The sequence below is a fragment of the Mustela lutreola genome, chromosome 16 (assembly GCF_030435805.1).
Source record: "Mustela lutreola isolate mMusLut2 chromosome 16, mMusLut2.pri, whole genome shotgun sequence".
Lineage (NCBI taxonomy): Eukaryota > Metazoa > Chordata > Mammalia > Carnivora > Mustelidae > Mustela > Mustela lutreola.
In genome coordinates this window covers 35,644,068-35,655,398 of record NC_081305.1, presented here as the reverse complement: position 1 = coordinate 35,655,398, position 11,331 = coordinate 35,644,068, and the positions used below count along the sequence as shown (strand labels likewise).

General features: G+C 39.6%; 1 protein-coding gene across 1 annotated transcript; it reads left to right on the top strand.

Moving 5' to 3' along the window:
- Positions 1 to 448: 448 nt before the first annotated feature.
- On the top strand, positions 449 to 1,790 carry LOC131818580 (nucleoside diphosphate kinase A-like). The gene has a single exon (XM_059153186.1). The coding sequence runs from the start codon at positions 593 to 595 to the stop codon at positions 1,049 to 1,051; it is 459 nt and encodes a 152-aa protein (XP_059009169.1). The 5' UTR covers positions 449 to 592; the 3' UTR covers positions 1,052 to 1,790.
- Positions 1,791 to 11,331: the final 9,541 nt, after the last annotated feature.

Here is an 11,331-nt window from a genome sequence, read left to right as displayed (position 1 = left end):
TAAAGCCTCTGCCTTCAGCTCAGGTCATGATTCCAGGGTCCTGGGATCGAGCCCCACATCAGTCCGGCTCTCTGCTCAGTGGGAAGCCTGCTTCCCCCTCTCTCTCTGCCTGCTTCTCTGCCTACTTGTGATCTCCGTCTGTCAAATAAATAAAATCTTAAAAAAATATATATATATATATATCTTCCGAAAGCCTGAGAGCTTTTGCTTATTCCCCTAAAACCCTCTTTACCCAGATTTTTGCATGGCTGAGTCCTAAGCATCTTTCACACACACATACACTCTGGGTTGTTCCACATTCCTCCAATGAAGAAGCTCAAAACTCAGGGGCAGCCTGTAGTTTTCCAGTATATTAGGTATCTTGCAGTCTTCATGTTCTGCCAGGGTCTGAGAAGGTATTAAGTTGACCCATATGAAACTGCCTTAATATAAAAATGAAAATGTTGCGTTTTTCAGAAAAAGAAAAGTTTTATTCAACCAAAATACACACTATTAGCATTAACTGCTTTCCCCCAATGATAAATTTCTCCAAATATATTTAAAATTCAGCATTGTTGAGAAGGAGTTGCCGCCGGAGCCGCTGGAGGGGACCATGGCCAACTGTGAACGCACCTTCATTGCCATCAAGCCTGATGGGGTCCAGCGCAGCCTCGTGGGAGAAATCACCAAGAGTTTGGAGCAAAAGGGATTCCACCTCGTTGCTATGAAATTAATTCAGGCTTCTGAAGACCTTCTCAAGGAGCACTACATCGACCTGAAGGACCGTCCCTTCTTTACCGGCTTGGTCAAGTACATGCAGTCAGGGCCCATGGTTGCCATGGTCTGGGAGGGCCTGAATGTGGTGAAGATAGGCCAAGTGATGCTTGGGGAGACCAACCCTGCAGATTCCAAGCCTGGGACCAGCCATGGGGACTTCTGGATCCAAGTTGGCAGGAACATTATCCACGGCAGCGACTCCATGGAGAGTGCGGAAAAGGAGATTGGCTTGTGGTTCCAGCCTGAAGAGCTGGTGGATTACAAGAGCTGTGCTCAGAGCTGGATCTACGAGTGATCAGAGAGCAGACCTCCATTTTTTCATTCCATTCCATTCCCTCTCCCTCCCCTGAGCAGGGGGCCAGGCTCTAACAAATTCACTTAATTTTGAGACCTTCCTTCTAACCTGGAGGGCATCTCCTGGAGCTGGGTGTGCTCACTGTACAGTATTATGTGCTGCTGTCAAATTAAAATATTTCATCCCCCCCCCAAAAAAAACAATTCAGCATTGTTAAAATTTATTCAAATCCTTCGATTACTGTTCTCTATTAGAGAGTGCTCTGTTTCTTAGAGTTTAAAATGATGACAAATGATACATAATTTCAACTTCTTTACAATAAGATGCTACTGTTAGGTTTTGCCTGAGTTAAAAGTAATAGAATACTCTCTTTGCAGACCACCATACAGTTACCAGAACCTTCTTTTTGGTTGCAATGATGGTTTTAACACACTTGGTAACTTCTCCAACATCCAACCATCATCCAGACCACTTTCATTTTTTGTCAAAGTTTATGATATTCTCTAAAATAGGCCTCTGCTCTTTCAAATCTTAAGGTATGAGCACATCTCTAATCATCTCAGTTTGTGATCCTCCATCAGCTGGTGTTACCTACCCATTTGTCCAACTTTTTCACCTTTCCTATTGCAGCCAGGTGTCGAGAAATTGTTGTAGCAGAAACTCCTAAGTCTGCTGCGAGGCTTGCTGTTTTGGGGTTAGCTTCCACCATGGCTCTCAATTGATCTTCATTTAAAACAGATCTGGGGGATGCCTGAGTGGCTCAGTTGGTTAAGCAGCTGCCTTCGGCTCAGGTCATGATCCCAGCGTCCTGGGATCGAGTCCCACATCGGGCTCCTTGCTCCGCAGGGAGCCTGCTTCTCCCTCTGACTCTGCCTTCCACTGTGTCTGCCTGTGCTCGCTCTCGCTCGCTCTCTCTCTGACAAATAAATAAATCTTTAAAAAAAAAAAAAAATTAAAAAAAAAAAAAATAAAATAAAATAAAACAGATCTGGGTCTCCCTCAAGGCTCATTTTTCAGACTCAGATCCCCAGAACGAAATTTTTCGAACCACCACCGGATAGTCCTTTCACTAACAGAGCCTTTTCCAAAGACAGAATTGATGTTTCTACTTGCTGTGGCTGCACTGTGTCCTAGTTTAAATTCATATAAAAATAGTATTCGCAAATCTTTCAAAGATATGGTACTGTTCACTTCTGTGGAGGAAATAAATAATAAAAATTCAGCCATCAAAGAAAACTGAAGACCATAATATCATTATGAATACTAAACAATACAACTGAAAATAAACCTGACATCAACTTTATCAATCACGGTCAAGTTTCAACTAGTTAAATATCAGCAAGGATATTTCTGAAGGAAACATGTTTTCATCACTGTGTTCTGCTGCCATAAGTTTATATCAGGCAGATGACTTTACAGTAGGAATACAATTTCCAGTGATTTTATAACATCACCATAAAAGAAATAAATATGAGTTTATTTATTGAACTAAAATATGAGTTCTGCTTTTAAATCTAGGAACTTAGGTCTGTCACACAATTTTTTCAGTACTATCAAATTAAGATCTCAGATCAATTTAATGCTTGGAAAAAATTTCTCCCATAACGGATTGATAAATACCTGCTTCTGATGTTTTCCGACAAAAGTATTCATAGGTTTTCCTTTCCCCCATTTCACATGATCTGAATGACTGCTACTTCACAAGTTCTTTATATTTTCTAAATCCTTATTTACTATGGAATTTTTCTTCTTTTGCCTAGTTCACTTTTTTGGGCTTCATAGTTAATTTTGGTGGAAATGAATGAAAATAATTTCAGGTATATGAAAGAACTGTTTTCCATTTTCTCCTGGCATTCAAGTATTCTAATGGCCCTAGGGTCCACTGCCCATTGGACATTTTAAAAACTATAACCATAACATACATGTGCCCTAAACCTACCAAAGGTTAAAAAGGAGAGGGAGAGAGTTAAGAGGGATTAATTCAGCAAAATTCCAATCTGGACAATGTTTGGGAGAAATCTTGGGGTAGGAAGAGGAAGTTTTTCTTTTCAGCAGCTTTAATTTTAACCCCTTTTAAGTATATATTACTCCAATAGTAACTTTTCTGCCTTTTTCCTCCCCTATACTTACAAGACAATAAAGTGGAAAAGAATTCTATTTCTTTCTACCATCACTTGAGTTCTAAACTGTTTGAAATAAGTTGATAATCTTCTTTACAAACGCAGAAAAAAAAATTCTGACCTCAACCATAATATATTGTTACAAATATAAATATATAAATATATATATATATATATATATTGCAATTGTAATATAAATATTAGGAAGGTGAGCACCTTTATTTTAGCCCCTAAGTCACTGAAAGCAATTACCCTATTATTCATAAACGGAACAGGAATAGGAAGAGAGGTTTCCCATCATATACTACTATATTAGTAGGTTTAATTAATGCAAGAAGCCACCTCTTCCACTTCTAACACAGTACTTGAGATATAACCAAAAAAAAAAAACTTGTTTTAATACAGAGCTAAATCCAAAAGCAAAAGAGAATTTTCCAAGTGCAAAAAAGTAGGAAACACTAAAAAAAAAAAAAAAAAACCCACAGTGGTGAAGGGGCACGTTAACAGAATTCATATCTCAGAACTACATACAAATAATGGAACAATCTGAAACAGAGACATTTTAAGAAAAAAGTATGACATTTTAAAGCATGCCTTTAATGTTCAAAGAGAAAACAAAGAAATAGGTTTCACTAAGCAAGAACAGGCATTGTAAAAGAAAAAAACTCCCACATTATATTTAGTTGTCACATTTCCTTAGTTTCCTCCAATCTCTGACAATGCCTTGGTATTCCCTAATTTTCATGACCTTGACTCTTGAAGAGTACTGATTGCTTTACCTTGTCAAATACATTTCATTTTGGTTTGGCCAATGTTTTCTTTTTTTTTTTTATAATTTTTTTATTTTTTATAAACATATATTTTTATCCCCAGGGGTACAGGTCTGTGAATCACCAGGTTTACACACTTCACAGCACTCACCAAATCACATGCCCTCCCCAATGTCCATAATCCCAACCCCTTCTCCCAAACCCCCTCCCCTCGGCAACCCTCAGTTTGTTTTGTGAGATTAAGAGTCACTTATGGTTTGTCTCCCTCCCAATCCCATCTTGTTTCATTTATTCTTCTTCTACCCACTTAAGCCTCCATGTTGCATCACCACTTCCTCATATCAGGGAGATCATATGATAGTTGTCTTTCTCTGCTTGACTTATTTCGCTAAGCATGATACGCTCTAGTTCCATCCATGTTGTTGCAAATGGCAAGATTTCATTTCTTTTGATGGCTGCATAGTATTCCATTGTGTATATATACCACATCTTCTTGATCCATTCATCTGTTGATGGACATCTAGGTTCTTTCCATAGTTTGGCTATTGTGGACATTGCTGCTATAAACATTCGGGTGCATGTGCCCCTTTGGATCACTACATTTGTATCTTTAGGGTAAATACCCAATAGTGCAATTGCTGGGTCATAGGGCAGTTCTATTTTCAACATTTTGAGGAACCTCCATGCTGTTTTCCAGAGTGGCTGCACCAGCTTGCATTCCCACCAACAGTGTAGGAGGGTTCCCCTTTCTCCGCATCCTCTCCAGCATCTGTCATTTCCTGACTTGTTGATTTTAGCCATTCTGACTGGTGTGAGGTGATATCTCATTGTGGTTTTGATTTGTATTTCCCTGATGCCGAGTGATATGGAGCACTTTTTCATGTGTCTGTTCGCCATCTGGATGTCTTCTTTGCAGAAATGTCTGTTCATGTCCTCTGCCCATTTCTTGATTGGATTATTTGTTCTTTGGGTGTTGAGTTTGCTAAGTTCTTTATAGATTCTGGACACTAGTCCTTTATCTGATATGTCGTTTGCAAATATCTTCTCCCATTCTGTCAGTTGTCTTTTGATTTTGTTAACTGTTTCCTTTGCTGTGCAAAAGCTTTTGATCTTGATGAAATCCCAGTAGTTCATTTTTTCCCTTGCTTCCCTTCCCTTTTGCGTTGTTCCTAGGAAGATGTTGCTGCAGCAGAGGTCGAAGAGGTTGCTGCCCGTGTTCTCCTCAAGGATTTTGATGGATTCCTTTCGTACATTGAGGTCCTTCATCCATTTTGAGTCTATTTTTGTGTGTGGTGTAAGGAAATGGTCCAATTTCATTTTTCTGCATGTGGCTGTCCAATTTTCCCAGCACCATTTATTGAAAAGGCTGTCTTTTTTCCATTGGACACTCTTTCCTGCTTTGTCGAAGATTAGTTGACCATAGATTTGAGGGTCTATTTCTGGGCTCTCTATTCTGTTCCATCGATCTATGTGTCTGTTTTTGTGCCAGTACCATGCTGTCTTGATGATGACAGCTTTGTAATAGAGCTTGAAGTCCGGAATTGTGATGCCACCAACGTTGGCTTTCTTTTTCAATATCCCTTTGGCTATTCGAGGTCTTTTCTGGTTCCATATAAATTTTAGCATTATTTGTTCCATTTCTTTGAAAAAGATGGATGGTACTTTGATAGGAATTGCATTAAATGTGTAGATTGCTTTAGGTAGCATAGACATTTTCACAATATTTATTCTTCCAATCCAGGAGCATGGCACATTTTTCCATTTCTTTGTGTCTTCCTCAATTTCTTTCATGAGTACTTTATAGTTTTCTGAGTATAGATTCTGTGTCTCTTTGGTTAGGTTTATTCCTAGGTATCTTATGGTTTTGGATGCAATTGTAAATGGGATTGACTCCTTAATATCTCTTTCTTCTGTCTTGCTGTTGGTGTAGAGAAATGCAACTGATTTCTGTGCATTGATTTTATATCCTGACACTTTACTGAATTCCTGTATAAGTTCTAGCAGTTTTGGAGTGGAGTCTTTTGGGTTTTCCACATATAGTATCATATCATCTGCGAAGAGTGATAATTTGACTTCTTCTTTGCCGATTTGGATGCCTTTAATTTCCTTTTGTTGTCTGATTGCTGAGGCTAGGACCTCTAGTACTATGTTGAATAGCAGTGGTGATAATGGACATCCCTGCCGTGTTCCTGACCTTAGCGGAAAAGCTTTCAGTTTTTCTCCATTGAAAATGATATTTGCGGTGGGTTTTTCATAGATGGCTTTGATGATATTGAGGTATGCGCCCTCTATCCCTACACTTTGAAGAGTTTTGATCAGGAAGGGATGTTGTACTTTGTCAAATGCTTTTTCAGCATCTATTGAGAGTATCATATGGTTCTTGTTCTTTCTTTTATTGATGTGTTGTATCACATTGACTGATTTGCGGATGTTGAACCAACCTTGCAGCCCTGGAATAAATCCCACTTGGTCGTGGTGAATAATCCCTTTAATGTACTGTTGAATCCTATTGGCTAGTATTTTGTTGAGTATTTTCGCATCTGTGTTCATCAAGGATATCGGTCTATAGCTCTCTTTTTTGGTGGGATCCTTGTCTGGTTTTGGGATCAAGGTGATGCTGGCCTCATAAAATGAGTTTGGAAGTTTTCCTTCCATTTCTATTTTTTGGAACAGTTTCAGGAGAATAGGAATTAGTTCTTCTTTAAATGTTTGGTAGAATTCCCCCGGGAAGCCGTCTGGCCCTGGGCTTTTGTTTGTTTGGAGATTTTTAATAACTGTTTCAATCTCCTTACTGGTTATGGGTCTGTTCAGGCTTTCTATTTCTTCCTGGCTCAGTTGTGGTAGTTTATATGTTTCTAGGAATGCATCCATTTCTTCCAGATTGTCAAATTTATTGCTGTAGAGTTGCTCATAGTATGTTCTTATAATAGTTTGTATTTCTTTGGTGTTAGTTGTGATCTCTCCTCTTTCATTCATGATTTTATTTATTTGGGTCCTTTCTCTTTTCTTTTGATAAGTCGGGCCAGGGGTTTATCAATTTTATTAATTCTTTCAAAGAACCAGCTCCTAGTTTCGTTGATCTGTTCTATTGTTTTTTTGGTTTCTATTTCATTGATTTCTGCTCTGATCTTTATGATTTCTCTTCTCCTGCTGGGCTTAGGGTTTCTTTCTTGTTCTTTCTCCAGCTCCTTTAGGTGTAGGGTTAGGTTGTGTACCTGAGACCTTTCTTGTTTCTTGAGAAAGGCTTGTACCGCTATATATTTTCCTCTCAGGACTGCCTTTGTTGTGTCCCACAGATTTTGAACCGTTGTATTTTCATTATCATTTGTTTCCATGATTTTTTTCAATTCTTCTTTAATTTCCCGGTTGACCCATTCATTCTTTAGAAGGATACTGTTTAGTCTCCATGTATTTGGGTTCTTTCCAAACTTCCTTTTGTGGGTGAGTTCTAGCTTTAGAGCATTGTGGTCTGAAAATATGCAGGGAATGATCCCAATCTTTTGATACCGGTTGAGTCCTGATTTAGGACGAGGATGTGATCTATTCTGGAGAATGTTCCATGTGCACTAGAGAAGAATGTGTATTCTGTTGCTTTGGGATGAAATGTTCTGAATATATCTGTGATGTCCATCTGGTCCAGTGTGTCGTTTAAGGCCTTTATTTCCTTGCTGATCTTTTGCTTGGATGACCTGTCCATTTCAGTGAGGGGAGTGTTAACGTCCCCTACTATTATTGTATTATTGTTGATGTGTTTCTTTGATTTTGTTATTAATTGGTTTATATAGTTGGCTGCTCCCACATTGGGGGCATAGATATTTAAAATTGTTAAATCTTCTTGTTGGACAGACCCTTTGAGTATGATATAGTGTCCTTCCTCATCTCTTATTATAGTCTTTGGCTTAAAATCTAATTGATCTGATATAAGGATTGCCACTCCTGCTTTCTTCTGATGTCCATTAGCATGGTAAATTCTTTTCCACCCCCTCACTTTAAATCTGGAGGTGTCTTCGGGCTTAAAATGTGTTTCTTGGAGGCAACATATAGATGGGCTTTGTTTTTTTATCCATTCTGATACCCTGTGTCTTTTGACAGGGGCATTTAGCCCATTCACATTCAGGGTAACTATTGAGAGATATGAATTTAGTGCCATTGTATTGCCTGTAAGGTGACTGTTACTGTATATGGTCTCTGTTCCTTTCTGATCTACCACTTGTAGGCTCTCTCTTTGCTTAGAGGACCCCTTTCAATATTTCCTGTAGAGCTGGTTTGGTATTTGCAAATTCTTTCAGTTGTTGTTTGTCCTGGAAGCTTTTAATCTCTCCTTCTATTTTCAATGATAGCCTAGTTGGATATAGTATTCTTGGCTGCATGTTTTTCTCGTTTAGTGCTCTGAAAATATCATGCCAGCTCTTTCTGGCCTGCCAGGTCTCTGTGGATAAGTCAGCTGCCAATCTAATATTTTTACCATTGTATGTTACAGACTTCTTTTCCCGGGCTGCTTTCAGGATTTTCTCTTTGTCATTGAGACTTGTAAATTTTACTATTAGGTGACGGGGTGTGGGCCTATTCTTATTGATTTTGAGGGGCGTTCTCTGAACCTCCTGAATTTTGATGCTCGTTCCCTTTGCCATATTGGGGAAATTCTCCCCAATAATTCTCTCCAGTATACCTTCTGCTCCCCTCTCACTTTCTTCTTCTTCTGGAATCCCAATTATTCTAATGTTGTTTCGTCTTATGGTGTCACTTATCTCTCGAATTCTCCCCTCGTGGTCCAGTAGCTGTTTGTCCCTCTTTTGCTCAGCTTCTTTATTCTCTGTCATTTGGTCTTCTATATCACTAATTCTTTCTTCTGCCTCATTTATCCTAGCAGTTAGAGCCTCCATTTTTGATTGCACCTCATTAATAGCTTTTTTGATTTCACCTTGGTTAGATTTTAGTTCTTTTATTTCTCCAGAAAGGGCTTTTATATCTCTTGAGAGGGTTTCTCTAATATCTTCCATGCCTTTTTCGAGCCCGGCTAGAACCTTGAGAATTGTCATTCTGAACTCTAGATCTGACATATTACCGATGTCTGTATTGATTAGGTCCCTAGCCTTCAGTACTGCCTCTTGTTCTTTTTTTTGTGTTGAATTTTTATGTCTTGTCATTTTGTCCAGATAAGAGTAAATGAAGGGGCAAGTAAAATACTAAAAGGGTGGCAACAACCCCAGGAAAATATGCTTTAACCAAATTAGAAGAGATCCAAAATCGTGAGTGGGGAGAAAGGGGATAAAAAGAGGTTCAAAAAGGAAGAAAGAAAAAAAAAAAACAAAAAGAAAAGAAAGAAAAAAAAAAGAAAAGAATTTTTAAAAAAAGAAAACACCTAAGAAAAATGTAAAAAAGAAAAAATATATATATTAGATAAACTAGTAAAAAATCGTTAAAAAAGAAAAAGGTAACAGTTAAAAAAAAAAATTTACCCGAAGGCGAGAAAAAAAAAAAATGAAAAAGAAAAAATCAAATTAACTGCAAGACTAAAAAAAATCCCAGGAAAAAAGCCATGAGTTCCGTGTTTGGCTTTCTCCTCCTCTGGAATTCTGCTGCTCTCCTTGGTATTGAAACCGCACTCCTTGGTAGGTGAACTTGGTCTCGGCTGGATTTCTTGTTGATCTTCTGGGGGAGGGGCCTGGTGTAGTGATTCTCAAGTGTCTTTGCCCCAGGCGGAATTACACCGCCCTTACCCAGGGCCGGGGTGAGTAATCTGCTCGGGTTTGCTTTCAGTAGCTTTTGTTCCCTGAGCGCTTTCCGTAGAGTTCCAGAGGACGGGGAATACAAATGGCGGCCTCCTGGTCTCCGGCCCGGAGGAGCCGAGAGCCCAGGGCCCCACTCCTCAGTGCGCCCTCAGAGAACAGCGCCCAGTTACTCCCGTCTGCCTGACCTCCGGCCGCGCTCCGAGCTCACCGAGCCTGCGACCGGTTCAAGGTAACACCGAGCTGCGAGCTTACTGTCGGCTCTGTCTCTGTAGCCGGCTTTCCCGTTCCAATACCCGCAAGCTCTGCGACACTCAGACACCCCCGATCCTTCTGTGACCCTGCGTGACCTGAGGCCACGCTGACCCCGCGTGGGTTTCGCCCCGGTTTAGCCTCTGGAGTGATGTCCCTCAGCGGAACAGACTTTTAAAAGTCCTGATTTTGTGCACGGTTGCTCCGCTGCTTGCCGGGAGCCGGCCCCTCCCCCCGGGGTCTATCTTCCCGTCGCTTTGGATTCACTTCTCCGCCGTTCCTACCTTTCAGAAAGTGGTTGTTTTTCTGTTTCCAGAATTGCTGCTGTTCTTCTCTTCGATCTGCCGATGGATTTTCAGGTGTTTGCAATCTTTAGATAAGCTATCTAGCTGATCTCCGGCTAGCTGAAGCAGTCTCAGCTTGCTACTTCTCCGCCATCTTGACTCCTCCCCCTGGCTAATGTTTTCTAATGACTGGACTAAGGTTATACATTTTTGGCAAAAATACAAAGAAATGATGCATCCTTTATCATGGGTTTCAAGATGTGAATATGTTTTGTTATTGTGATGTTCACCTTGATCACGGACTAAGATAAATTTTGGCAGGCTTCATCCCATTAAAATTACTATCTTTGTCTTTGTGATTAATGAAGATCTTGGAGAACATACTTTGAATCTATACTTTTCCTCAAATTTTCACTCACTAATTTTAGAATCAATTGGTGGATCTTTTTTTTTTTTAAGATTTTATTTATTTATTTGACAAAGAGAGATCACAAGTAGGCAGAGAGGCAGGCAGAGAGAGAGAGCAGGAAGCAGGCTCCCTGCTGAGCAGAGAGCCCGATGCGGGACTCAATCCCAGGACCCTGAGATCATGACCCGAGCCAAAGGCAGCGGCTTAACCCACTGAGCCACCCAGGCGCCCCAACTAATTTTAGAATCAATTGGTGGATCTTGTCTGCAACAATTATTACTGTGTTTAGCTAATGCTTATTTTCTACTTTCCTCAATCCATCCAACCTTCCACAGTTATTAACTGGAATTTACTATAAGTGAAAACTGTTCATTTCCCCATTTATATCTATATCAGTATGGACTCATGGATATTTACTTTATTATTCCATGGGTTATAATCCAATGATTTCATTATTTCTTTAGCTAAAATTGCTCCAGCTCTGGCCATTAGAACTCTTTCAGTATGGTTCTCAAGTTCTTTCACACTATCCCCCCATTTGTTTTCTTTAAGCGTTTTGTTACCTGGCATACATCAAGATGTTCCAGGCACCTTTACCAACCACTTCTCTAAGAAATGGAGAATCAGAAATAAAAAACTGGATCCTAGGTTTGTTCATTAGTCACTCTCAGTGGAAACAGCTAAGAAACATGCATAGTAACCAATATATATAATAT